General features: G+C 56.1%; 3 protein-coding genes across 6 annotated transcripts; 2 read left to right on the forward strand and 1 right to left on the reverse strand.

Moving 5' to 3' along the window:
* Window positions 1-1,775: 1,775 nt before the first annotated feature.
* Window positions 1,776-8,198, reverse strand: LOC110089130 (deoxyribonuclease-1). The gene is made up of 9 exons (XM_072982463.2): window positions 6,263-8,198; window positions 5,569-5,719; window positions 4,944-5,032; window positions 4,540-4,623; window positions 4,095-4,210; window positions 3,541-3,653; window positions 3,284-3,438; window positions 2,786-2,882; window positions 1,776-2,138 (listed from the first exon to the last, which is right to left on the reverse strand). Exons 2-9 carry the CDS (start codon window positions 5,707-5,709, stop codon window positions 2,085-2,087), a joined length of 849 nt encoding a protein of 282 aa, XP_072838564.2. The 5' UTR covers window positions 5,710-5,719; window positions 6,263-8,198; the 3' UTR covers window positions 1,776-2,084.
* A 51-nt stretch (window positions 8,199-8,249) lies between these two features.
* Window positions 8,250-13,352, forward strand: INTS15 (integrator complex subunit 15). Of its 4 annotated transcripts, none has more exons than XM_072982457.2 (7): window positions 8,250-8,375; window positions 8,901-9,106; window positions 9,540-9,761; window positions 10,009-10,174; window positions 10,802-11,329; window positions 12,374-12,413; window positions 12,843-13,352. In XM_072982457.2, exons 2-7 carry the CDS (start codon window positions 8,915-8,917, stop codon window positions 13,048-13,050), a joined length of 1,356 nt encoding a protein of 451 aa, XP_072838558.2. In that variant the 5' UTR covers window positions 8,250-8,375; window positions 8,901-8,914; the 3' UTR covers window positions 13,051-13,352. The 4 variants fall into 4 exon arrangements, with proteins under 4 accessions (XP_072838558.2, XP_072838559.2, XP_078237471.1 ...); XM_072982458.2 differs by having other exon boundaries at window positions 8,288-8,387; XM_078381345.1 differs by having other exon boundaries at window positions 8,318-8,402.
* A 1,379-nt stretch (window positions 13,353-14,731) lies between these two features.
* NAA60 (N-alpha-acetyltransferase 60, NatF catalytic subunit) lies at window positions 14,732-27,371 on the forward strand. The gene is made up of 7 exons (XM_020811929.3): window positions 14,732-14,873; window positions 17,820-17,935; window positions 24,065-24,194; window positions 24,693-24,789; window positions 25,526-25,760; window positions 26,565-26,729; window positions 26,849-27,371. The coding sequence occupies exons 2-6, from the start codon at window positions 17,826-17,828 to the stop codon at window positions 26,719-26,721; spliced, it is 729 nt and encodes a 242-aa protein (XP_020667588.1). The 5' UTR covers window positions 14,732-14,873; window positions 17,820-17,825; the 3' UTR covers window positions 26,722-26,729; window positions 26,849-27,371.
* The last annotated feature ends 217 nt before the right edge of the window (window positions 27,372-27,588 follow it).

Here is a 27,588-nt window from a genome sequence, read left to right on the forward strand (position 1 = left end):
GCAATCAGTTCATGGCAATCATGCAAAAGGCACGCGCACACACACACTTCTGGAGCAGGCATAGACAGAGACACCCGCCCTCCTCCCTGCCTTTCCAGGAAACACCTCGTGAATGTTCTCCAGTTGTTAGGACCGCCTGATGAATTAGCCTCAGGGATGGCGCGATGTGGCACGGAGGATGAAGGAGTCCAGGTGGGTGGAGCAGTGCAAAACCCTGTCCAGCAGCCCCCTGCTGCTCCGAAGGCTCGGGGGGGGGGCTCGGGGGGGGAGCCCTCCAGCCGGGTGGTGGTCATGGTGGACCACGGGTGGCCACTGAGGCAGGTGTCAGGCGAGCCACCGTCTCCTCTGAACATGCCATTCCTGGAAGGTCCCCTCTCGCTCCTGGTTTCTGGCTCCTGTCTCGCATAGACTGAAGCACACACAGATTGGGGGGCGAGGGGGGGATGAATTGACTCCCCCGGGCACTGCCTGAAGAGGCAACTTGAGTTGCATTGGAATTGTGCTCCCTCAAGGGCCGAGGTGAGGCGTCTGAAGAAGATGTAGGAAGGAGTGGGCAGAAAAACATGGAGAGGAGAGAGGAAGGAAGAGGTTTAAAGGGGGCTCCGAGGAGGAGGAGGAGGAGGAGGAGGAGGCCGAGGGAGGGTCCCCTGAGTCAGAACCGCCGTTGGATCGAAGGGGTGTGTGGATGAGCCTGGCCCTCCGGCAGAAACACCCCTTGGGGAGAAAATATCGGAAGAGGAGCCCCAGGAGATGCCTTTGCTGGGACAGAGCTGGGGGTGTTCTCTGGGGCCTCTGTTCCTGGGGGTGGCGGTGGGGGGAGCGGGGGCAGCTCCTCGGCCATCGGGAACGCTTTGCAGAGCAGGGGCCTCCTGGCCCATCGGCTGGGATCAAAGAGGGCCTGCCTAGCAAAGCTGACCTCAGAAAGGCTACGGATTGGGGGGGGGGTCACATCCCCAGAATCCCCCAAGCGACCAAAACGTTCCAAACTAGCCCCCTCCCGAACACCCCCCTTCTACCTCCCCTGATCCTGAAAGTCAAGCTGGGCCAGGCCTCCTTCAGGTCTGGGTGGGAGACCCAGAAGCAGTTGCCGCCCTGGGGTGTGTGTGTGTGTGTGTGGGGGGGGAAATGTTGAATACACACCACCTCTTTCACAAGGGTTGCGGCCACCTTGGGTAAGAAGGGTTTGCTGGGAAGGAAACGGAGAGGCTGTGGGAAAGAGGTATGTCTTGGGGGGGGTGCGGTTGTTATCTGTGTGTGTGTCTGTTCCTCTTTTGCTTCTGTGGGGGGGGGGAGGAGAGAGAGACACACACACACAGACAACCCATGTGGTCAGTGTGGGTTTCGCATCGGGTGGGTTTCAGATAAGGTGTCCTCAGCCGCTTCCTGGTTGATCAAGAGCACCTGTGCCAGGAAGAACCTGTCTCGCATCAGGAGGATGGGGCAAGAAACCTCCTCCCAGCCATCTCTCTCTCCCCCCCCCCACAAACACACACACACACAGAGGGCAACTGCTCTGTCTGTTTTCTGACCAGGGACTGCAGGGGGAGGCTCTGCGGAGGGTCTGGCCACTTCCCTTTGGGGGGTGGCCATTAGGGCCAGAGGGGCCCCAGAGGGAAGGAATGTCTGACGGAGGACATTCTCTGCCAGGTGGAGGTCATATCCCACCCTCTGGCCGCACGTGACGCCCTCGGGGCAAGAGCTGGGATGAGCCAGGGTCTCACTTCTGGTTCATCTCGTGCTGCATCCCAGCAGGAGAAACACGAGAACAGAATGAATCACCTTTGGCTTTATTTTTATTTTTTTTTTAGGTCACACAACAAAGGGCTCCTCAGAGTTGGTTTTAAGTCAGGTAAGGTGGCAGAGGCTGCTTTCCTGCTTCCCCAGAAATCGCAGGAAGGAAAGGAACTTCTCTCAATGAAAGGAGGACCTCTGAATCCTCTCTCTCTCTCTCTCTCTCTCTCTCTCTCTCAGTGGGAAGGGAAGTTTTTGTAGAGCAAGAGGATGGGAGGAGGTCCGCGCAGCCGCTGTCGGTGAGATGCCGAAGGGCCCCTGCCGGACCGGGCGGAGAACAGGGAGGGACCTCCTTAGGTGGACCTCAGGGTCACTTCCACGGGGTAGTGGTCACTGATGGCCAAGGCCTGGAAGAAAAGGGCAGCGTGAGGGACCACCACAGCCCTGCCGATGGGTCAGCCTTCGGGATCCGTGGAACAGCCCGTCTCCTGGATGGAGGCCGGGGGGGGGGGAGCCAGCGGCTCCAGTGTTGGGGTTCCTGCGAGTCCACCCCAGGCTTTGTGGTTCCAAGTGCTGACCTTTGCCCCCACCCCAAAGGTCCGCCCCCTGGGAGACCGCCTGTCAAGTTCAGGCTAAAAGGCAAGGCGGGTTCCCAGCACCCCTGAGCCAGAAGGGGGGGGGCTCTGGGCGACGCCACCTGTCTGAGCTGACCTCCCTCGTATTTCTTTTTTCCCTGGGGGGGGGTCAACTGGGGGTGTGGGCCTCAGGGAAAGGTTCCTCTTCCAGAAGTCTGGAAGGAGGAAGAAGCATTTCCTCCTCCAGGGAGGGGAAGTGGAAGGGGGGGGAACCCTCTCCTTTCTGCAGGGCAGGGGCAGAGGGGGGGGTGGGCAGCGGTCCCAAGGATGGGACAGAAATGATGGACATGCCCTGCCCCTTGGAGTCCATCCTTTGCCTGCAGGATGGAGCCCATGGCCCTGCTGCTCCTGGGGATTCTGGGGGTTGTAGTCTAAAATAAGGAACAACACCGCCCCCAAAGATCCAAACTGCGGCTCACGTCCTTGTAGCTCAAGCTGAATCTTTGCTGGAAGTTGTTCACCTGGGCCGACCCGGGCAGGATCCCCCCCTGCAGCCTGGCTCCGGTGGCCACGATCCTGCAACACGGGAAGGGGAGGGGGGTGTGGGTTGAGAAGGAGGGGCTTCGGCTGTGCCCCCGGGAGAAGGAGGGCCTGGACTCCCGGCCCCCCACAGTGGAAGCGTGCAAGGTGGAGAAAGCGGAGCAGGGGTTAGGCGCGTGCGGGGAGGGGGGGTGTTAGGCATGCACCTGTGAACCCCCCCCCCCCCGAAGCAAGCACTCGCGTTGCCTTCCGGGCGCCCCACGCCTCTTGGAACGAAAGCCCCCCCCCCGAGTCTTGTGGCGCCCTGAAGACGGTGACGCTGGCGGAGTTGCGGGTGGGAGCCGGAGATTTCCCCCCCCCGTGCGCAAGGTGGCTCGCCCCCTCCCCCGGCCCGGATCGATCTCCCTCCCCCCCCCCCCCCGCTCCCGGCGCCTCACCGGTCGTAGGCGCAGTGGGTTCTGCCGGCGGTGGTGTCGGCCGTGTCCGGGATGAGCCACTGGAAGAGGGGGCTGGTGCGGAGGCGGATGTGGGGCCAGTCCTCAGGCAGCACGAAGGAGCAGTCGGCGTTGAAGTCCCCCAGGAGGAGCACGTCCTGCCGGGAGGAGGCGAGAAGGGGCGGGCAACCGGAGACTCGAACCCAGGACCCGCACCGTCACCCCCCGCCCTCCCCCCCCGGCGGGTCGAGGGGAGCTACCTGGGCGCCCCAGCGCTCCCTCACGTCCAGGTAGACGTCGAAGAGGGCGTCGATCTCGGCGGGCGCCTCTCCGGGGGCGGCGTGCAGGGGCACCAGCACCAGCTGGCCCACGGCTGAGCCCGGGAGAGAAAGGGGGTCGCTCAGCCCCGGGAGACACCCCCCCAGCCCCCGCCCCGGCAAGGCTGCCCCGCACAACCCAAGAGGCCGGGGGTTCCCCGGTGCCACCCCCACCCCGCTCCTGAGGCTCACCCTGGCTTGCGAGGGCGAAGGGCGAGGTGCCAGCCGGCCGAAAGCACCGCAGCCCCCTGGCCCGAGCCCCCTCCTCCTCCTCCCCCTCCCCCTCCTCGCGGGCGAGCCAGCCGACTTCCAAAATCCCCCCCCCCGTCCCCAAGGGAAGGCTGCCGACGGGCGGGGGAAGCCAGGCGGGGAGGGGACCAAGACCTCCGTCGGAAGCCCTCGGGCGGCTCTCCCTGGGAGGGGGGAGGAAAGCATGGGGCCCTTGCCCCCCCCTCCAGGCGAGGGAAGGCACGAAGGGGGGGCGCTCCCCCCCACACCTGTTTGCGGGGCTGCAAATTTGACGACGAAGGGCTCCCTGCTGAAGGTGTCGTTCCCGCAGGGCTCGCAGCCGTCCTCGTAGTAGTAGCTGTCCAGAAAGGCGAGCAGGTCCTCCCTGGGCGGAGAGAGAGGAAGAAGCAGGGGAGGGAGGCGCAGCCTGACCCCCCCCCATCCCTCCCCCCCCCCCCAGGTTGCAGCCAACAGCACCATCTGTCCGCCCGGTCAGCCGGCCAGGAGAGCTGGGGAGATCCCCAGTCGTCCCCCTTAAAGAAACCTTCCCGCTTCCCCCCCCTGCCCGCCCCCGGGGATGCTGTGATCCCATCAGCCCTCCCTCCAGAGGAGCTTCTCTAACCCCTCCCCCCCGGGATGTTCTGCTCCCCCCACCTTGGAACCCCCCTACCGCCCGCCCACCCGCCCGCCCGGGGCTCGGCGTGGCGCCCCCACCTGAAGACGAAGAGGTACTGCTCCTTGTAGCTGCTGCGCCCCAAAGGCTTGCTGACCACGTAGCTGAAGGGATGAGGGGAGGCCCTGGGGGAGGAAACCGATACTAGGAGCACATTGCCCGGGGGGGGGGATCCAGGGGTCCCCATGCAGGGATCCTGCCCCACCGGGGGGGGGGGGCTGCAGCCTCTCTCCTCCCCAGGGCAGCCAGAGGGTGCTTCCTTGGGGGGGGGTCACAATCCCTTGGGTTTTCTCCCAGGGGAGGGAGAGAACGTGGCCGAAAGCTGTGGCCCCGTTGCCTGGGCAATGGGGGTCTGCCTTGCCTGCTCTGCCTGGGTTGGGTCCTGTTTCCCCCCCCCCCCGATAAGACAAGGCCCCTCCCTACTAACACCTCCTCGGAAACACACCCGTTGAGTCGGTTCATCAGCTTCTTAACGGCACTCAGGTCAGCATCTCGGACCTCCTGGATCAGAGTGAGGTCGTAGGCGGACACAATCTGAAGAGGCAGGGCAAAGCGTGGAGGCCGGTAGGTCAGCGCACGGAAGGCAGGCAGGACGTGGCCCCGAGGGAAAGCCAGGACCCTTTGGGGAGGGGGGTATCTCAAGGGATCGACTGTTTTAACCACTGGGATGAAATTTCGTGGACATCCGCCCACTTCTCAGGTGTATTCCGTGGCCTGCAGCCCGCAACATCTTCTACCCAATGACATTTTTCAGCTGCAAGGCTCTTGGTGGCAGCGATTTTTGGGCAAAGCCAGAAGGTTCGCAAAGGGGGGGGGTACAGAGAGGGACAAGAACACCCGAGGAGCCCACCCCCCTAACCTTGGCCAACAGCCACGCTAGTCATTATTCTTCCAGTGGCAAATCTCATGGCTCTCTGGAAAGCCCCCAAGGAGCACAGAAGCATTTGGAGGAGGAAATGCAAAATATTTGGGAAATGTGCAAGGAAGGGTAGAAGTAGGTCCATCTGTAGATCAGAAGGTCCACGGGATGAGCTGTTGCTAGCCACCAGGAGAAGACCCAGCCGACTCACACGGACAATGAAGTCTGTGATGGTCTCATTGGAGAGCTTGCTGTCCCCGAAGGTCTGGATGTTGAAGGCCCCGATCCTTAAGGAGAAGGTGGCCTGCAGGGTGCAAAAGGCACCCAGGAACGCCACCAGCGCCAGCCTCATTGCTCTTCACCTGCACGCGGAGAGAAAAGCAGAGACACAGCAGATGACATGTGGTCGATAGCCACAGAAAACTTCACCCCTCTCCAAAACACTGCTTTAGAAATAGACTCCCCAGCCTCCGCCCCCCCCCCCCATCACCCAGGAGGAGGACTTTCCTAGCTCAGGGCCACTTAGCTGTACTAACTTTATTAGGGCCACTAGTAATAAAAGTGCAGCTCTTTGGCTGAAGAGCTGGCTGGAAAATTCCAACTGAACGCTACCAGGCGTGAATCTTGAAACCACACGGACATCCCAGAAAGGGCAGCTTGTAGCTAGCGTTGGAGCTGATGCTAAGAAGCAGACCTAGCCTAGACTTCTCCCATGGATTTTTTAAAGGTCTCTTGTTTATAATTTTTCTGCAATATTGTTGATGGGCCTGAGAAAGTGGACTCGGTCCTTAAAAGCTTGCTGATGATTTGGCTCTCCAGCCGGCCTCTTTTTGCCTCCTACCGTCACCTCTTCCAAGCCAGAATCCCGGTCGCTCTCACCTCAAGTCTCCAGCCGCTGTTCTTACCTGGTGCAGGTAAGGAGTCTCCAGGAGTCTGTGACCGTCTGCTAGGGCAGCTGGTTTTTCTCCCAGGCACCCCCCCCCTCAGCCAAAAGGGAGGGTGGCTGCCTCCACCGTCGGTTGCCAGGAAAAGAACACGGCCCTCTCCTTCAGCTGAAGGGCTAACAGGCTTTGCTTGGCACCTGCTGCCGGGCACGGCAGGCCACTCCTTGGGAGGCATGGAGCAGAGTCTGGCTTGTAGCCTCATCATCTAGACCCCCCCCCATCCCACCACTCACACTCCCAGCCTTCCTATGATCTGGTGGTGATTCCTCTCTGGAATTGGGCCTGACCCATACGGGACTGAGCAATGGCGGCCACATGGATGGCGCGATGGCCACTTCCGATTTTTTTTTTGGGGGGGAAGGTAATGCTCTTTCCTCTCTTTGCGAAGCAAGCTTCAACGGACATGCACAATCCAAAAGGGGTCCAGTGCCTTGATGTGCCAATGTTCAGAGGAGCTGGGAAACGTTATGTCCGGGAAATCCGGAAACCCCCTCCTGTCCCTCTTCGCCCTTGTTCGAAGACAGCCTGGGTCTCCTCTTTCTCAAAACACTTCGCAGATCACGCCAAACTTGCCTTTATGATGGGAGTACAAGGGTCATTATCTTGGCACTCTGTAGGTGCTCCAGGGCCATTCTGGAGGCATTTGAAGCAGAAGCACATGGTTTGGATTAAGAGACCGGGAGAGCGATTCCCAGGTCCCTTCCTTAAGAGAAGCCAGGAGGCCCTCCGGAGTTTTGGTGGCCACTCTTTTCCAGCACTCATTTCCTGATGGGCAGAAACACCACAGAAATGGTAGGCAAATTGCTTTGGAATTTTGCAAAGTGCAGGGTTAAGCTGCGGAACCTACAGCCACCGGATGAAGTGATGGCTGCCAAGCCCGACCACTTTCAGAGGAGTCTTGGTACCTTTCCTGGAGATCCGAGCCCTCCACGGCTCCTAGCCGGGATGGCTATTCATCGCTTTGGGTCTCTGAGGAGGAAGGATGCCCCCCCCCACAGGCCAGTGGCTGGGGAAGGCCGGCCGGAGTGGGCAGCGGCGGGCCTTCTGGCCTTCCCAGAGACCCGGTTGGAGCAGAACCTTGGACCCGAACGGCCTTGGCTGTCGTCCCCATCCCCTTGGGGCTCCTCTGGGGCTCCCCCATGACCCCGAGGGTCTTCCCGGGGGACCCTGGGCGGACAAGACCTCCAGGGGCCAGCCACCGCGGCCGGCTGCCTGCGGGCCAGGTTCTGGGTCCAGCCCAAGTGTGGGTGGGTGTTTTTTCCTTTCTCCTTGTCCTCAGCGAGACCCACAGGGTGGGGTGGGGGGAGCAGCCCCCGTCTTATCGGCGCTCCTTTATCGTGCAGCCCTCGGCTTTCCTGGCCTTGGAGCCCATCTGTTGAGCTTCTCAGCCAGGCTGGCGGGACGTGGCAGGGAAGGCGGAGGCATCGCGCGAGGGGGCTCCAGGAATGGCCCCGAGAGGGTTTTGGTGGCCAAGGGTCCCCTGGGGGCTCGTGGCCGTCCCCCCCCCCCCTCCGCGGGCGCCCACACGCACGCATGCCTTTCGGTCCAGGCCCCTTTGTGAACATGTCTGTCAACCGATGTTCTTTCTATCCCGGGCTCGGAGGGCGCCAACGCCGGGGGTCCAGCCACGGGAAGGGGGGGACACGGTCCCAGCGGGGGCTGCTCGGTGGCCGGTCCGCGGGAAGGACAGTCGACGGGGGGGGGGGTCTCCCTGCATTGCATTCATGTCCTCTCCTGGGTCCCTTTCTGCCCTCGCGAGTGCCACGAAGCAGTGAGAGAGAACAGGCGGCGCGGTGGGTGGAAAGGCACTCGGCACATGCTCAGAGGCGAAGCCTGGGAAACGTCCCCTTTCGGGGAGGGAGGCGGCGGCGGAGCTGCGGAACGAGCCAGTTGGGGGGAAACCCCACGAAGCTCCGCCCCTGAAGGCGGGTCCTCGGCAGCCACGCCCCTTCTGCAACGCGCGGGGCGGCCGGCAGGGGGCGATACGCAGCTGCCGCCGCCGCCCGGCCCTTTTTGGCCCTCGGGGGCCGCCGTCGCGTCTCAGGGCGCGGGAGAACCGTCAAGGCGCGAGCAGGTCCGGGAGCAGGTTTGCGGAGCGCAGGCAGGCCGGGAGCGGGATCGGGACCTCGGGCCGTCCCCCCCACCCACCCCACCCCCCCCTTAATCCTGAGGCTGCGTGCGTTGGCGTCGGAGGGGGAGGGGCTGCGGCGTGGCCGAGGGGGGGTGTCCGCGCGTGCAGGACGCGTGTCGAGCGCTTGGCACGTGTGAATGCGTGGCGCCGCGAGATCCGAGGAGGAGGGCTGCCGGAGCGGGACCTGCTTTGGAAGGAGGCACCGCGCGGGGTCAGCGGGGAGGGGGCGGTTGGCGCGGGAGTTGGGGGTTTGGGTGGGGGGGCGGGAGGCGGGATCCCACGTGCGCGGCTCTCGGAGCCCCCGGCCCGTGTGAATGGGGGCCCGACCGTGGGGGGTGGTGGAAATAGACGGGCCGGGAGGCTCCCTCTTGCCGGGGGAGGCGGGCAGGGGGTCTCCTTCCTCCTGCTGAGGGCCTCCGCCCCCCCCTTCTTCTTCTTCCTCCTCCTCCTCCTCCTCCTCCTCTGCAGGGCCCTGGGGAACCATGAGCGACATCCGGCACTCGCTGCTCCGGCGGGACGCGCTGAGCGCCGCCAAGGAGGTCCTCTACCACCTGGACATCTACTTCGGCAGCCAGCTCCAGAGCGTCCCCCTCCCGCTGGTGGACAAGGGCCCCCTCGAGCTGGTCGAGGAGTTCGTCTTCCAGGCCCCCAAGGAGCGCAGCCCCCCGCCCAAAGTAGGGCATCTCCGCGCGCCCCCCCCCGTTCATCCCCCCCCTCCCAGGGCAGGGCTCCGCTGGGAGGGAGAGGGGCCGAATCCGGGCCCGGCATGGACAGCTGCAAACTCTCTCTCTCTTTCCCTCCCCCCCCCCGCAAAAAAGTGGAAGACTGGCTGGCCCTCTCATGCTGGCCCCCCAGTTTTGCAAAGAAGAGCAAGGCTGGTCCGGCTCCCCTTCAGGGACTGAGCACCAGCGTGGCCGGTTCTGGGGGTAGAGGGGTTCGGAGGTTCCTGCCCTGGGGCCGAGGCCTCAGCCTGAAGAGAGGAGGAGGGCTGGTTTCCCCATCCCAGGAAACAGCCACCCTCACCCACTCCCCCCCCCCCCACCCCGGGGCAACGCAGGGGAACACCCTGCAAGCAAGCCCTCATTTTTGCTCCCTTCCTGCTGCCAGAGACTCAACTCGCTGCAGGAGCTGCAATGGCTGGACATCTTGTGCAACTACTTCCAGGAGCAAAGCAAGGACTCCGTCCGGCAGATCATCTTCTCCTCCCTCTTCAGCCCCCAAGGGAATAAGGTGGACGACAGCCGGATGGCCTTGCTGGGGAAGCTGGTCTCCATGGCGGTGGCCATCTGCCGGGTCCCCGTCTTGGAATGCGCGGCTTCGTGGTTGCAGGTGAGGCTTACCGTGCCAGCCGAGGCGCCCTTCCTCACCGGGGAGCCCAGGGTGATGGTTTCCGGAGCGCTTTGGCATCCAGGCGGTGGGCCGGGCCGAGCCACCCTTCTGGGATGCCATGCTCTCGGTGGGGGGGGGGGAGGAGGAGGGATTCAGTGCCTCAGCTCCTCCTGCAAGCTCTGAGACCTTCCATGGGGGGCGTGTCCCTCCAGAGGGTCACCGTGGCTGCCTCTTGTGTCCATTTCAGCGGACGCCGGCGGTATACTGCGTGAGGCTGGCCCAGGCGCTGGTGGATGATTACTGCAGCCTGCTGCCCGGCTGCATCCAGAGGCTGAAGCAGATCTTCAACGCCAGCCCTCGTTTCTGCTGCCAGTTCATCACGGCCGTCACCATGCTGTATGATCTCTCGTCAGGTAATCGCCAGGCCTCGGAGCTCTGTTGCGTGCGCACCCTCCTCTTGGGGAGATGCTCTCAAGGGGTCCTCACACCATCTCAGGAATTTCACAAGGAAGGTTGGTTTTTTTTTCACCCCAACATCTAAAGAGTTTGGATGGGTGAGAACACAAAAAGCAGCCTTCCCTGCAGTGGCCCCTTCACTGTGAAATTCCCCTAGAAAAGAACTAGACTAGCCCCGTCTCTGCTGATGTTTAGATCAGTGATTTTGGGGGGGGGGGGAGGAATTAAAAACACTTTTGTTTTGTCTTTAGCAGCGTTAGACGCTGGCAGCTGCACATCTGGAAGCTGCAATCCAACAAAGTCGCTTTTTGTGCTCTGGGGTATTCTGCCCTTCACTCTCAATGAGTTGGGGTCTCTGAGCCACAGTCCTTCCTGCGTGCAGGGGAGAGGCGTACACGAGATCTCTGTGTCTCTGCTGGGAGGCCCTGCTCTTTCTGTGCCAATATATGTGACTGATATGTGACCTGGGAAAATAGGATTCCCGGAAGGAGCAGCTGCAAGCGTCCGGTGCCTCTGAAGGACCCTGTTTCCCGAGGCTGGAGCCACCGAGGGTCTTCACTGCTGGGTTTCCCTTTCTTCCTCAGATGACCTCATCCCCCCACCAGACTTGCTGGAGATGATTGTCTCATGGATCTTCGAGGACCCCCGTTTGATCCTCATCACCTTCCTGAACACCCCGATTGCGGCCAGCCAGCCGATTGGATTTTTGGAGCTCACCCCGCTCAGTGGCCTGATCCGCTGGTGCGTGAAGGCCCCGCTGGCTTACAAGCGGAGGAAGCCTCCCGTCTCGAACGGCCTCAGCCTCAACGGCAAAATCCCCGACGACTCGCTGGCCGGCCGGGAGAAGGACGGCCACCTCTGGTACTCCAAGCTGCACCTCAGCGTCCTGCAGGTTCTGATGCTGCTGCAGGGCCACCTGACGGAGAAGAACCTCTACGGGCGGCTGGGGCTGATCCCCTTGGACCACATGGTTTCCCTGGTGGAGGAAATCAGCAGACTCTCGGACGAGCTCAACCCCCTCCATGCCGCCAAAGAGATTGAGCTGGCGCTGGACCGGCTGGCGCAGGCCTTGCACGTGGCCATGGCCTCGGGGGCCCTGCTGTGGACCAGAGGTAGGTCAGGAGGGGAGGCAGGAAGAACGCGGTGCGTCTGGCGGATGGGAGCGGTGTGGGGGCCCTGCGCATCCTGTTAGACTACAACTCCCAGAATCTTCTGCCAATGTCGCTGCTAGCCAGTACTGATGGGAGCTGTAGTCCAACAACATCTGGAAGGAGGCATTTTGCTTCCCGGGAGAATAGAGGAAGGTGGGGGAAAAGCTTGCAGATCTGACCGGGGGGGGGGGCACAAAGCAGGACAGAGGAAGGTGCCTTTGGCCACGCCAGATCACCTTGTCTGAATGGGGTTCAGGTTGTCTTTTCTGCTGGCAGTCGCAGCAACATTGATCCTTACAGGTGTGTGGGTGGGGGGGGGTGCTTTCATTTAGAGAGAGTCCCTTCCTATCTCCTGATCAAGTTGAGAAATCAAGGAGTCAAAGCAGAAAAGGTTGCAGAATGGGAGATCCCAGACTGAGAAAAAGACATATTTTTTCACTCAGCACTTAGGTAAACTGTGGGACTCACTGCCACTAGATACAGCTGTGGTTGCCAACTCGGGTGGCCTTAAAAGAAGACGGAATAAATTCATGGTGGAGAAAGCCAGCCACCTCCAGCATCTGCAGCCGTACACCTCACCATATGGGCTGGTGGGGAACGTGAGATGGAGGGTGTGGCTGCTGCCATCCTGTGTCTCTGCATCTCCCATGGCAGCCAGTTGCCCACTGGGTGAGAGGCACGTTGGGCTAAAGAGGCTTTTGGTCCGATCCGGATTTGTTCATTTGAGACCATTGGCCCAACCCCCTCCCCGGGTTGTGCAAAGGAGCCGAGTCAGCTCAGTCGGTGAGCTTAGCAGCCTCCCCTTTGGGCTGAAGTCCTGGTTCCTGGGCTGAAGGTGGACTCCCTAGGGAGGGAGGGAGGGGTCAAGAGAGTTGGCTGGGGTGTCTGCCTGCAAGCTCCACCAGCTTCCATGATCTTCCCTTCCACACGACCAGCTCAGGAATCATGATGGCCTGCTTGGCTTCTTGTTTTCTCAACCTCATTGGATCCCATCTTTCCTTTCAGAGGATCTCAGGACCGTGTGCTCCAGATTACCACACAACAAGTAAGTCGGCGCTCTCTGTTTCAAATGGGAAGAAGTCCAAACCAGTGTCCAAATCAGGGCATGGATGCAGCCAAGCTCCAGTCTCTGCCTTTAGGGTGAAGGGGATCTCCTTGGCATCCCTTCCTCCAGCTGAAGTGGGTGACATCGTCCGCCAAGATGGAATGCCATCCAGCTGGGAAGCCAAACGCATCAGTGTGCTTCCTTCTGATTGCCACACCTTCCCACTGTGGGCATGTGCTTGTATTTACTCTTCCTGCCTGAAATGGTGTCCATCTTTAGCTGCTTATGTAGCCGGTGTCATAGGGAGGGGTCGTCTTTTGTAACCAATGATGGCAAAGGTTTTTTTTTAACCGAAACCATCTTGTATTCAGCTGAATCTCTCTCTCTCTCTCTCTTTGTGTGTGTGTGTGTCTGTCTTTCTCCTGGCAGCCTGCTACAGCTGGTGATCTCAGGTCCGGTCCAGCAGCCCACCCATGCTGCGTTGCCACCAGGATTTTATCCTCCCATCCATACCCCGCCTTTGGGATATCCCACCCACACAGCACACCCGGCAATGCCAGCGCACCCAGCTCTCCCTACCCACCCCGTACAGACATTCCTACCAGGAATGGCCTTTCCTTACCGGCCCATCCGTTAAAAAGACTCCTCGGATTCAGACTGCAACGTTGTATGGGCTACTACGTTGAATTTGTGTGTTCTTTCTGTCTCTGCCTTAAGTAAAATATTTTGTAGGCTTTTGCCTAAACAGGCAAGAAAATGACTGTTTCACAACCCGCAAACTGTTACATTGGGGTTTTTGATAGTTTACATATTTTTTTAAAAGGGCAGATTTTTTTGCTTCCAAAGTTATAATCTGACAGTTCTGTAAAAGCAGACAAAGAGATGACTCTTAGTGTCCCATTTCTGTTCTGTAGTAAACTTGAAACTGATAAGGAAAAAGATCACCTTTCTTCATTGCTATCACCTTTTTTTGCTTTTGTTGACAGCTTTTATTTATTATGCAAAAAGCCTGGTCAGAACCAGAAAGTGGATGGTCCCTGCACCTGAAACTCTTGATGGTCTTCCTGAGGGGGGTGGGGAAATCACAGGCACCTTTTTATAAATGTGTATCAAAGACAAGACACTTCTGTGTCAGCTGTAATGACAAGCAGATTAACAGCCTCATGCTGTCCATCGTGTTGGCCCTTTCACTGCAGGTGTTTGTACTTAGTTCCCCATAGGATGGGATTGTGAGGTCTTCTCCTTAAGTAAGGATGGAGTGGGTGGCTTCCAGCAATCTTTTTTCTTTTTTCTTTTTGTCTGCACTGGGAGAGGACACCAGCTGAAGGGGATCCAGTGACAAAGAGGGCAAGGTTAATGTCTGGAAAACTCCAGAGGGAGGCAGGGGGGCTACAAGGTTTTGAGTAGCTTTTCCTCATATTTACGAGTGGACCTGTTTTCTCTATCCTGAGGCTCCTGTGCCTTGGTTTATTTATTTTTCTTTAACTTAACAGGCTGCCCTCGCTACCCGAAGGTCTCTGGGCCAAGGCCTACTTTCCTTCCCACCAGGCAGGGAATGGGCTGATTGTGGGTGTTATCACAGAGGCATTAAAAACAAGCAGCACAGGGCCGGGACCCGATTCAGTAACTTGGGGCAAGAGAGAGAGAAGGCTTTGCCCAGAGTCACTGCAACAAGGGTGAGTTTAGGGGTGCAGGATTGTGTCCCCTTTGGAGGTGCAGCTCAGCAGCCCTTGAGCCGCTTCTTTCCAGCCCCTGGGTGTGGGGGGGTGTGTGTGTGTGCCGGGCTGGTTGTGAAGGCCGCAGGGGCTGAGCTTCAAAGGGCTGCCGGCTTTTCCTCTCTCCTGAACGGAGCGTCCTCGTGGCCACTTAGCAGTGGGTGAAAGCAGTGGCAGCTCAGCCGCCTGCCGCCCTTGTTCAGAGGCCATCCCTGGTAGGTAGACTGCCTCTGGCCATGGAGGCTCTACCATGGAGGGCTGGGCGGGGGAATCCCGAGGAGGCGGGCCCGTTCCTCCTTTCGGGGCGGGGGAAAGGGGGGGGAGTCCGTCTCCTCCTCCTCCTCCGGCGGGGCGGGGAAGTCGGTTGCCGCCGATGAAGAAGAACAAGAGGGCTTGAGCATGCGCAGATCTCTCCCTGCCCGAGCTTCCGGCGGCTTCCTCCCAACCGGAAAGAAGCAGGGAGACGCTCGCGGTCACGTGGCTCCCCTTCCTGGGCCAAGATGGCGGCGACTCCCCTGGCGAGGGCCATGTGACCCCGCCCACCACCCCGGCGGCCAATGGGGCGGCGCCTTGTTGCGAGGTAGGCCCGCCGCCCGGAGAGGAATCGCCAGGACGCCGCCGCCGCCGCCGCCGCCGCCGCTTCCCGCCCTCCTTCCTGGGATGTACTGAGGGAGGGAGTCGCCCGCGCACCGTGCCCGGACTCCGCCGCCCGAGCGCTGGGGCCTCCTCCGCCGCCCCTCCTCAGGTCAGCGGGCCTTCCTTCCGTTCCCGGTGGGGGCCGGTCCCGGTCCTCCGCCTCCTCCTTCCCTTCGCCCCGGGGCGGCTCTGCTCCGCCTCAGGTGGAGGCCTTTCCTGTCGTCGTCATCGTCCCCTCGGCGACCTTTCGGCGCCCGGGGGAGAGGAAGGCCGGCGGGCGGGCGGGTCTCCGGGAAAGGGAGCGGAGGCGCCTTCTCCCCCCCCCCCCGGGCCCGGTTCCAGGGAGGGCTGGCTGGGCTGGCTGAAGGGGTCAAGGGGCGGCAGTGGCAGCCCCGGAGGGAGGCGCCCCTCGAGCCGGGAGCGGAGGGCCCGCCGGTGGGTCGGCCGTCCTCCCTTCCCTGCGCGAGGAAGCAGGAGAGGAGCAGGAACCCCTCCGAGGCCGAGCCAGGCACCTCGCCCCCCCCCCCAGGCTGAAGCGGGGAGGGATCTTCCTCGGCCTGGTGGTTTTCTGCCCCCCCCCACACACACACATACCTGCCCTCCTTACTAATGTGGTAATGGCCGTGTGTGTGGCCCTTCTTATTCTCGGTGGCTTGAAGACGTTCGGCCTGGACAGGGAGAAGAGAAGGAGCGCAGGGGGACCGTAGAGGGTCTCTCCCCCCCCCCCCCCCGCTGATGCCCGGTCTCCGTGGCTACTTGCTAACCCTGCTTTAATAATTTAGCCCTGGGTTTTTATTTCCAGCTTGAACTTCAGACCTCAAGTCAAGTCAGGCATTTGTGCCTCTTTGTCATTAAAAAGCTACTCAGTATCAAATTTCAAACTCTGAGACAATTTCACAACCTTTGTTTTGGCTGTTGGTTTGGACAAACTCTTGAGGTGTAGGAAGGAGAGGAAGTTTGTTTCTAAAGAGGATACATTTTAAACAAAATTTGGAGGCATCGTGTGTGTGGTTTAGAAAACCAGGGCCTGTGACATATACTGTACAAGGAAATGGATGTGAATAATTTGAAATACTGTACAGTATATGGCAGTTTGTTTTTCTTTAAAGTCTACAGTTCCTTTGCAATTCAAGAACATTTGTGGTAGCAACTGATAACAGAAACAGATTCACAGGAGAATGTAAAAGTGCCCTTCTCATGGAAGTGTCAGCAGCCTTTTATCTGAAACGTCCAAGAGGCACAGATGTCTTGGCTCCATGGTTTTCCATATTCTGCAATGAGTACATAAAAGAAAAAGAGCAGGAAATATTAGTAACCTTTAAAGGGAAATGTTTCCAAAGGTTCTGTGAGGTTTGGTCTCTCCTCTTTGAAGCCACTTTCAGCTGTGAGTTCTTGTAGGAGTGGGAAATCACAGAATCCGAGGTTCGGTCGGTGTGTTTCTTTAAGAACTCCACAGAGTGAAGGTAGGTTGGCAGCAAAGGCCCTGCTGGCATTCACAGAAGGGGCAAAGTCAAGCAGGCTTCTTTGGTTAATAATAACTTCCTTAGGGTAATCATCTTTAAGTGGCCCATAATTCTGTACGAGATACAGTCCATGAGCTTGCAGTATTACAGAGAAATTTTCTGGGGTGTGTGTGTCATGATTTTCCCCTCTTTCTGGTAATTGCGAGTGGCTGCCATGAGACCTGAAGAAGGTCCAACAGTCTTAGAGAAAGCCAAGTGCCCAGAATGGCACTTTCTGTCTGACGGCAGAGTATCTTTGTTGCAAAATGCGATCACTGCTTGGATCTGCTTTTGCAGCCGTGCTGATAATAAACCCTGCCAGTCTGAAGAGCTGGGATTCCCTCCGAGGACTGAGTTTGTGCTGGCGGCAGGCTGTTGGTGGCCACTGGCGTAAGAACTGTTGAATGTGCCGGATTCCCCCAAGGACACTCTTGTCCTGTCTCTTGGAAGTCGTCTAGCTGAGGGAGGGAGATTCCTTCTGGCTCTTAGCCTCTTTAGGAAGCTTAGATAGCCGCTCTCTGTGTGTGTCCCTTTCCCACCCCACAACACAGAGTCTGGGTGGGCCCTATACTTCTTGCCCACAGGGTTTGGCCAGTGCTTGGGCAGTGGCAGGTGAAATGGCACAGCAGTGCGTGTGTCACTGAGTAGTTGAGCATTTGTCCAGCAGCGCTTAGAAACCATGTACCAAAGGCTGCCTGGATGGTCCATCCATGACAGGGCTAAGCCTTAAGCCCTTCTCCCCAGCTTACTAGCATAGGGGGACTAGCATAGGCATGGGCCCCCAATTTGCCTCCTGGGCATTGGCATTTCTCAAGCCTTCACTGAAATCTGAAGAATGGGTTAGGAGGCACAGCTCACAGGTCTGCCCGTCTGATTTCAGTCTGGCGTGGAGCCTGATCCTGTACGTTTCTACACGAAAGCAAGGCCTGCTCAACATTCTGGCAGATGTGTGTAGGCTGTAGCTCTGCTGCCTGATCTCTGGTGCTTGTTTACTTGGAAGGAAGCCCTGCTGAGTCAAGCTGGACTGGTTTTGCCTTGCCGCTTTCCCCTGGTGGAGGATTTTAGGCTAAAATTAATCAGCCACAGATGGTCCAGCAGCGAAGGAACTCCAGAGGTGTTCCCAGAACTCACCAATGCTCTTGTGGAGCTGGAAGGGGTGCCTTTGACGGATGCTGCACCCATTGGCTTCCCACCGTCATCGCAGCCTTTAAAACTGAGCTGCTCTGTCAGAGGGGTGGCAAAAGAGTACCTCGCCGTTTTCTCTCTCTGGTGTGAACTTCTCTGTTGCTTGCAGGGTGCAGGGCATAGAGTGCTTTGCAACACTTCATTTAGTAGCAAGACAACTCCGTTATTTAGACAGAATTTCATAATATGAGAAATGTTACCAAACAGGTTTTTGCATCTGTCTGTTGAGAGAAAAATCTCAAGATAGATCCTGGGCGTTTGTGCACAGATGTGCCTCCCTTGATCTCTCAGAAGCCTGTGTTCTTTGTGCTACATGGTTTCTGACTCTCGACACCCAACCAAGTGCTGTTCCTTCCCTCTCTGTGCAGGTGTGAATGAGCGAGGAGGTGCCTCCGGCCGCACTGAGTGAGATCTGCCTTCGTCTTTTGTGCCATGATGACATAGACCACGTCAAGCAGCTCTGTGGTGACTGGTTCCCTATTGAGTACGTGGCCTTCGTTTGGCTGGGAAGGGAGGAGGAGGAAGAAGGGAGTCTTTCCTTGAACTGGATAAACTGGGAAGTGTAACTGGACAGGAGGTTAACCCTTGCAGCTCAAAGGAGCCTTTTCCTACGTGTGTAGGAATTGGGTGGCGGGGAGGGGAGGTGTGGGAAAAACTGATCAGAAACCCAAAAGGGTTTTTTTTTAAAGTCTGGAGGATTTCAAATGGAATACTTGATTAGGAATAATGTTCAGTGGAGTATGTTTAATGATGCTTAAATGTCTTATTTACACAAAACCAAGAGCTTACTTAAAATCATTTTTTGATGGAATGCTCATGTTTCATTTATGTTTTATTTATATTGCCATGTTTAAATATCCTTTGAGATTGCACAGTTTTAAAGCGGTTTGCATTAAAACATGCATCAAAGACAATGTTGAAACACTTAAGAACTGATAAATAGAAAAGCACAGAGCTATCATATTAAAGCAAAACAGCCATTGTCTTTTGAGGATGACCAGCAGAAACAAGTGTGTTTCCTGCAGGCTTTTGATGCTGAACACGGTCTTCATGTAAAGCAGGACCATTCAGCAGCACACCTTTCTATACAGCATCATCGTTTACATTCCCGTAAACGCATACTGAAAACTGAATGCGCTCACTTTAGCAGGGCCAAAGAATGGCAGAGGGGGGTTTGATCTATGTATGCATGCTTCCCAGGCCGTAATGGCATGCAAGTGAGTTAGTTTGTATGTTTATTCATTTATATTTACAGTATTTAAAATATTGTTACTGTGACAAACCCAGACCTACTGGGATCTGCCACACGTTACACTAAGCTGCCACCAACCATTCCCTGTAAGAAGTCACACAGACCAGGGATGGATTTTTAACCAATAAAAGAATAAGGTTTATTTAAATCACACACAGGGAAAATAAAATGATCAGGTGAATAAGATTTAGTAACGTGGCTTAGTTTCACTCATACATACACACAGTTTGGTTCACACAGAACCCTTAACTTGAAGCACAGACCCTGAACCTATCAGTTCTGGCTAACCATTCAGACACCTGAACCTATCAGGTTGGTACTGACACACAGTAGTACCCTGTCTGACACACAGACTCCCACACCAGCTTCTTCTTCCCAGCTGCTGCTTCGTCACATCCCAGCGTCTCCTAAACTTCACCACACAGGCTTCACATATATATATAGTACAGCCCCTCCTCCTGATGTCCCGCCTTCCACTCCCCATAGGATGGAACTTTCCCTCCAAACCCATGACAGACAGGTAACATCAGTGCTGTATGTAACACCTCCCCTCTTTATAAGTTGTTTTGTAGGGGGAAAGCTAAGGTGCTTTTTCCCAAAAAACAACCTGGATAAAACACACAAAAACAGTTATACATACAATATCATACTTACTTATACTTACATTCTAAGTTAACCATACCAATTAGGCATTTAAACATTTACCATATACATTACATCAATTTACCTTTATTCATACAAACCAAGTTCAAAAAACAGGTACATTTAACTTTTTGTCATCAATATATATACATAGTCCATGTTTCTTTCGCCGTCTTCATTCTTCAGGTCTTCTTGACAAGGCGTCAGCAACACAGTTCACTGACCCTCTGACCACCTTCACTTCAAAGTCATAGTCCTGTAGGTTTAAAGCCCACCTCATAAGTTTGCTATTGTGGGTTTTCATTGTCTTTAACCATTGCAGTGGTGAATGGTCAGTGCACAGAACAAAATGTCTTCCCCAGATGTAAGGCTTGGCCTTCTGGATCGCGTAGACTATGGCCAGACACTCTTTCTCCACGGTTGCCAAATGTCTCTCACCTTTTTGAAGTTTCCTACTCAGGTAGGACACTGGATGCTGGTCACCATTCTCATCCTCCTGGCACAGAACTGCTCCTACCCCGCTGTTAGACGCATCGGTGTAGATGATGAACTCCCGGTCGAAGTCTGGAGCCCGCAGCACTGGATACTGGACGAGCGCCTCCTTCAACCTCTGGAACGCCGCCTCACAGTCGCTGGTCCACGGGATGCTGTCATCAGTCTTCTTCCTCGTCAGATCGGTCAGCGGAGCCGCAATCTCGCTAAACCTCGGGATGAACTTTCTGTAGTAGCCCACCAACCCAAGAAATGATTTGACCTTTTTCTTGGTGTTGGGTCTAGGCCAATCACGAACAGCTTCTATTTTTGCCTCTAGGGGTTTGACCATTCCTCCCCCTACCATGTCACCCAAATATTTTGTTTCTGGGATACCCAGCTGCAGTTTGTTCTCTTTGCAGGGCCAAGGCCAAAGCACTTCCTCCCCTGGATTAAAGTGCCTCTCCCTGCCTTCCTGGTCATCCCAAGCTTTCTTTCTGACCTTTTGAGCCTGCAGGGTCTCTGCTGCTAGCTCTAGGTTTCTCTTTAGGTCATTCCTCAAGGTGTCTATGTATGTCACAACGTCTTGTGGGTCATCCTGGGTGATCTGCTCCCAATTTTGTTTGATCAAATCAAGGGGCCCTTTCACCCTTCTCCCAAATAAAAGTTCAAATGGACTGAACCCGGTACTGGCTTGTGGCACTGATCGATAAGCAAACAAAAGGGATTGCAGCTTCTGGTCCCAATTGTTTGGATTCTCTGCCAAGTAAGCCCTAATCATGCGCATTAGAGTCCCATTGAACTTCTCAGTTAACCCATTACTTTCAGGATGATAGGCAGTGGTTTCCTTGTGCTTAATTCCACAGATTTGCCATAAGCGTTTCATGAGCTTCAATGTGAACGATGCTCCCAAATCTGTGATTATTTCTGAGGCAAATCCCATCCTGGACATATACCCCACCAAGGCATCTGCCACTGTGTTAGTTTCAATGTTAGTCAAGGGTATGGCTTCAGGGTACCTCGTGGCATGGTCCACAATGGTGAGAATGAACCTGTTCCCCCTCTTTGTGGCCTTGGGCAAAGGTCCCACAATATCCACCCCTATGCATTTGAACGGAGTGTCAATCACAGGCAAAGGGCACAACTTTGCTTTGGTCCTGTCGCGGCTATTCCCCTGCCTTTGACACACATCACATTGTTTACAGAACTCCCTGATCTGCTTCCCTATGTCAGGCCAGTAAAAATTCTGTGTGATTCTCTGCTGTGTTTTGTTCACCCCTAAGTGTGCAGCAAACATGTCAGAGTGCCCCCTTTGTAAGATCATGGGGCGATACTTTTCAGGTACCACTAGCTGACTTCTGATTCCCTCTCCCCCTTTTGAGATATTCCTCAGGGTCTCTCTATACAAAATCCCCTTTTTCTCCAGAAATCTCACTGGGGTTTCAGGTGTTAGCTGGGCGTCAGTCACCTGTTCAAAACACTTTTGGAGAGTGGCGTCTGCCTTTTGCTCCTGTCCAAATCTGCTGTCTGTGGTTAAGGTTTCCACCACAGCTTCTGAACTCCCCCCACCTGCTTCCGTCTCTGGCTCATCAGTACCCCCCTGAACTGTCCCCGTGGTGGCTTGTGAACGTGTAATCACTAGCACCCGTTTCACATGTTCAGCCAGGTCATTTCCCACGAGCACGGCTGCTGGCAGAGTCGATGAAATTGCTAGCCGCCAAACTCCCCTCCAGCCTTGAAAGTTGACAGGTACCTCCGCGACTGGCAGTGAAATCACCTGCCCCTCAATCCCTGCCACCTTCATGCTCTCATTTGGGATTATAAACTCCCTAGGAATAATATCTGGATGGCACAGGGTTACTTGGGAACAAGTGTCCCGCAGCCCCCGATACTGATGGCCAAGTATTCCTACGTCCACCCCTGCTGTCTCAAACAACTGAGAATCTGTTCTCACCAGCAGGCAGCGCCTGACCTCTACAAGAGGACCATTTTCCTCAGCCTGATCAGCAGATGTAGCTGTTCCAGATTGAGTAGCCATGGCAACAGGCTCCCTCAGTGACAATGAGCCTTGCTCTTTCTGGACACAGAACACAGCTTTTGGCTTGGTTCCACTCGAATCCTGAGGCACAATTCCTTTTAGCTGCTTTAATTTCTCACACTCTGAGATTAGATGGCCCTTTCCCTGACAGAAATAACATTTTCTGGTGTATTTTGATTCTCTCTCATCTTGTTTTGGTTTTCCCTCCAAAATCTGAGGTCTTGGTTTCATGTCTGAGGGCTTCCCTTCACCATGGGCCCCTCCCCCTTGCTGGCTTTTCCCTTTTATTCTCAAATCCAGCTCCTTTCGCTTAGCCTCAAACTCAGCCCTGATCTGTAAAATTTCTTCCTCAGCCCTAGCTTTTATCTCTTTTACTTTTTCTTCAGTCTTATCTCTGATTTCTTTTAATTTAATGTCTTTTTGCTGAGTATATTTTTCAAGATCTTGCTCACTTTGTCTGACCTGAGCCTCATACTTTTCCTTCTTTGACATTTCTTCAACTGATAAATTGTTAATCCACTTATTTAGGAAATCCAATTCCAATTGTACCATTCTAATTTGGTGTTTCAGTTCCATCTCTTTTATCCTCATGGCCATTCCCTTTTTCTTGGCATCTGCCTCTGCCTGACAGATTTCAGCTGTTTCTCTGACCTCTATTTCAAATTGCCTCATCCTCAGTTCATGCTGTTGGGCTATGAGCATTTTCCTGAGTTCTGGGTTCTGTTCTCCTGTGCTGTCACCCTGCACTGAGCCAAATTCATCCTCAGAACCTTGGTCTACCTGGGGGTCTTTCACTTCACCCATTTCTGCCATCTGGCTTCGAGTCAAGGGCATACTCCCCCCCAGAACAGGCTGCTTTCAAAAGTCAAGCCTCAAAATAAAGCGACCACTTTTTTTTTTCTTTTGCCTCAGAACCAGCTTTCCCTATAGATTGCTGCTGTCCTTCAGCACTACTTGCAACAGTTGCGAGCTAGAGTCTACCCCCCTCTGCTGGGCCTCTCAGCAGACAAGCTAGCTCACTGCTGTTTTACAGGTTTGCCTCAGCTTTTTCCCGCCAAAACAGGCTGCCTCAGAGCACCCTAATCTAGTCCCCAATCTGAGGTTACACGTTCTTCTACTAGTGCACCCCCCCCGTGAGGTACACCTAGAAGATTACCTACGTGCTCTCAGATTGTCCCTGACTAGACCCCCCTTGCTCTGGGCACACTTGCCAAGGCTTTGCTGGACCGCTGGACAACTGGACCAGTCGTATCCCACACGCTGGACACCAATCAATGTGACAAACCCAGACCTACTGGGATCTGCCACACGTTACCCTAAGCTGCCACCAACCATTCCCTGTAAGAAGTCACACAGACCAGGGATGGATTTTTAACCAATAAAAGAATAAGGTTTATTTAAATCACACACAGGGAAAATAAAATGATCAGGTGAATAAGATTTAGTAACGTGGCTTAGTTTCACTCATACATACACACAGTTTGGTTCACACAGAACCCTTAACTTGAAGCACAGACCCTGAACCTATCAGTTCTGGCTAACCATTCAGACACCTGAACCTATCAGGTTGGTACTGACACACAGTAGTACCCTGTCTGACACACAGACTCCCACACCAGCTTCTTCTTCCCAGCTGCTGCTTCGTCACATCCCAGCGTCTCCTAAACTTCACCACACAGGCTTCACATATATATATAGTACAGCCCCTCCTCCTGATGTCCCGCCTTCCACTCCCCATAGGATGGAACTTTCCCTCCAAACCCATGACAGACAGGTAACATCAGTGCTGTATGTAACAGTTACCCCACCATTCTTCTTAAAAAGAACCCAGTGCGGCTTATAGCATTGAAAAACAATATTTAAAAGCTAAAGACAATTATACAGATATTAAAAAGGATGAAACAGACATCACACTAAAAAACAGTAAACAAAAGCAAGACCAAAAACACCTTCAAAGCAGCAAAAAGGCACAACCATCCATTTCAAAACAAACCACTCAAGCAGGCAGCCAGTCACTCAGGGAAAGCTTGCTGGCACAGTTTGATCAGCGTTTGTTGTGCCAAGGGGTCATTTTTATGAAGGAATGCATTTTTTGGAAATGGAAAAGGATCTGTGGGAAAAGATAGTAGTGGAGGATTTCTCCCGGTCCGTCCCTGTTCCCCTGAGAGCTGATGGGCTCCCCTTTGCAATCCTGCCGCTTTCCTCTCCAGGTACCCTGACTCATGGTATCGAGATATCACCTCCAACAAGAAGTTTTTCTCCCTGGCGGCCACCTACCGGGGCACCATCGTGGGGATGATAGTGGCCGAGATCAAGAGCCGGACAAAGGTGCACAAAGAGGTAGGAGGAGGAGAGCAGAGGGGCGCACTCCTCGGGTCTGCCCCCAGGTGCCTCTCGGTGAACTGGGGGCGGTGGGGGGGGGTTCGTCCTGCTTCAAGTCACAGGGGCCCCAACTTCCCACCTGAGTTTGCTTTTGCAGTTTTCATGGTTCCAGCTTTGGAATGGGAAAGGCAGCCTGTGCAGCTGGAGATTTGAAGGTGGGGGGGAGTCTGGGGATGGGTGGGGTGGGGAACCTTTTCCCCCTTTTCCCTTTGCCCCCTCCGTGCCGTGGTTAACAACCTGCTTCTCTCCACCCTTCTTTCCCCATGGAGCATCTGGCAGGCAGGCAGGCAGGCAGGCAGACCCTTCTGATTTTCCTGGAGGAGACCGAGTTTAGAAACGCCTGCTTGGCTGAAGGATGGCTGGCGAAGGGGAGGGAGGGAGGGAGGGAGGGAGGGAGGGCTGAGCCCTGCAGCTTCGCCCGTTGACTCCTTGTCTTTCTGCTGGGTGTCTTTTTAGGATGGTGACATTTTAGCTTCTGGGTTTCCAGTTGACACTCAGGTTGCTTATATCTTAAGCCTCGGAGTGGTTAAAGAATTTCGAAAGCATGGCATCGGTAAGAGTATCTTAATTATGTTTTGTTCATTGCTTTCCGCCAGTCAGATAGGGTAAATCGCTGACTGTGTGATTCCCTGCGAGTGGGGGAAGAGCTGCTTTTCTGGACTGCTTCTTTCCTGTCGTCTTCCACCTTGCCAGGGTCAGCTCTCATGTTTTCAAGCCATACCGCTGTGTGAACGGTTATGGAGCTCTTTTCTGAAATAAAAGCAGAGGTGGCCATGGGGCTCACTCAGGGCAGGCCGCAGGGAAGAGGGGTGCCTCAGGGGCCTTGGCAGGGGAGCGGTGGGAGGCCTCGGCCAGGCTGCTGCATATTACTATGGCTGGCTTTAGAACGTAGGCTTGTGAGGTCCCCCCTTCCCCAAAAAAAAACCAGGAGGGAGAGTGGGAAGATGCCGCCTCTTGCCAGAAGCACTGGCCCCACCATGCCTCCCCTCCTCCTCCTCCTCCTCCTCGAGCTGCCTTTTTTTGGCCACTGGCTGCTCTTGGCAACCTCTCCTGCTCTGGAGCTTCTGCTGCCACATCCTTCGATAGTTTGTGCAGATGGCTGGCTGTGTTCCTAGCCGAGCATGGCTGGGGAGGCAGCCTTTGCTTCAGAATTGGGGTCCTGCTTGGCAAGCAAAGCGCCTCTCCCAGCAAAGAAAGGGCAACTAGCAGCTGCTGGGGAGGAGGAGGAGGGCAGGGATGGGCGGGTGGCCCCTGCCCTGCCGTTCTTAACCCTTTCCTTTATCTGGCAGGATCTCTGTTACTTGAAAGCTTGAAGGATCACATATCAACGACTGCCCAAGACCACTGCAAGGCCATCTACCTGCACGTCCTCACCACTAACAACACGGCAATAAATTTCTATGAAAACAGAGACTTTAAGCAGCACCATTACCTGCCCTATTATTATTCCATAAGAGGGGTCCTCAAAGATGGCTTCACGTACGTCCTGTACCTCAATGGAGGGCACCCTCCGTGGACAATCTTATATCCTTTACAAACAGACTGGGAGGCGTTGGCAGGGGTCGTGCTCAGGGGGGGCTGGGTTTTGAGAAGCCACACGCAGATTTGTGTGAGCAGAGAACAAGGACAGGCATTGAGCTTTTTGTGGGAGAGCAGGGGGCCTTAGAGCCAGTCTGGGAGGGCTGCGAGAGTCCGGTTGCTGTTGCGACCCAAGGGTGTCCCTGCCAGATCAGCTCCCCTGGCGTGGTCCCCACTGTACCCAGGGCATGCCCAGGGCACTGTGGAAGAGCTTCACAGCTGCACCAGCGCCCAGATCCCGTTCAGAAGGATCTTAGATCTCAGCTCATGCGCAAGGGAAAGAGCTTTCAAAGCTGCAGGACAGCCAAGGTCTGTCTGTGCTGGCTTTCTCATCTCACTGCCCAAATGACCCACAGTTAGCGATGGACGGTTGTGGCGGGCTTTCCAAGGGAGTAGTGGGATGTGGCAGCTGACAGCTGGCCTTTGTCGGTTGCCTGGAGATGCAAGGTCAAACGACACCGTCCTCACCCTTCCCCGAGGCCCCTCTGGGATCTGGGATGTAGATCCCTGGCCTCTGATCTTGAGGCCACCAGCCCTACGAACAAGACTTCTGATAGAGCGGGGGGGGGGGGTTGTAGATGGATGGCATGCCTGTGGTCAGTTTCACTGCTCGTTCGGCTCTCGGCGCTCTCTGGTGTGGAGCTGGCCCTCCATTCCCTCTTTGTGCTTCCCTTGGGGGAGCAACTGGGGCTGTGCCACCCCTTCCTGGCTCTCCCTCTTCGTAGCCACCGTTCCTTAGCAGCTTTGCACCGATTATCTCCAGCACATCGGCTCGACCTTGGCCAATCTGAGCCCCTGTACGATTCCCCAGCGGATTTACCGCCAAGCCCAGAGCCTCCTCTGCAGCCTCTTGCCGTGGTCGGGCATTTCGGCAAAGAGCGGCATTGAATATAGCCGGACCATGTGATTCTCAAGGTACGCCACGGCCTGGCCTGGCCGCTTCCTCCCAAACGGTGGTCTTGGTGTGGGAGAGGGCAGGGACCCCCCTCACCCGGGAGCAGGTTCAGCTGCTTTTTCTGCTGCTTGTCTTGCAGGCAGGTCCTTCTCGGCGTTGCTACCATGGCCCAGCTCGGTGGCAAGGAAGCTGGCCGTGCCCTTTCCACCCATGTCTGCCCTCTGAACCCAGACGCGCCTCTCTGTGAACGGGAATTCCTCTTCTTGGCCTGCTCCCCCTGCTGTCCCACCTGGGCCCAAAGTGTCAGAAGGAAAACCTAGCTGGACCCCCACTGTTCCCCTGAGCCAGAGGTGAGCGGCCGTTGCTCCCAGGCCGGCCTCTCTGCAGCTGCCCGGGCCATGCAGCGTGTGGGGTGACAGGGAGAGACTGTGCCTGGGCACCCTTGGGGCTGGGCCAAGGAGCCACGGGGCCCAAGGCCACGAGTGGAGAAAGCAGGAGCCGTTGCTTTGTAAGCCACTCCCGTGTTTCTCCTCCTGCTGCTGCTGAGAAGCCTTGGGGTGGGGGGGCCTCGGGCCCTCTCCTCTTCCACTTCCCCATCGTGACAAGGGCTCCCGGGGCCCACTTGTGGTTTTACACTTAAAGTATCCAAGTGATGCACGGGACGAAGTGGCTCTTTTATAGTGGTGTGCGTTGAAGCGCGTATGTGTGTGCGTGTGCGCATGTACTGTCCTCTTGGTAAACAGGGTGTGTCGGTCATACTGCCTCTGGTGTAAGTGAGAGCAATGGCAGGGCAAGGGTCCTCTGAAGAGAAAGGAGTAGCTGAGCAGAGGCGCTCATCTGGCAAGCCCCCCCCTCCAGGGACTGGGCGGCAAGGGCCAC

This window comes from Pogona vitticeps, chromosome 13, assembly GCF_051106095.1.
Source record: "Pogona vitticeps strain Pit_001003342236 chromosome 13, PviZW2.1, whole genome shotgun sequence".
NCBI classification, from domain to species: Eukaryota; Metazoa; Chordata; class Lepidosauria; order Squamata; family Agamidae; genus Pogona; species Pogona vitticeps.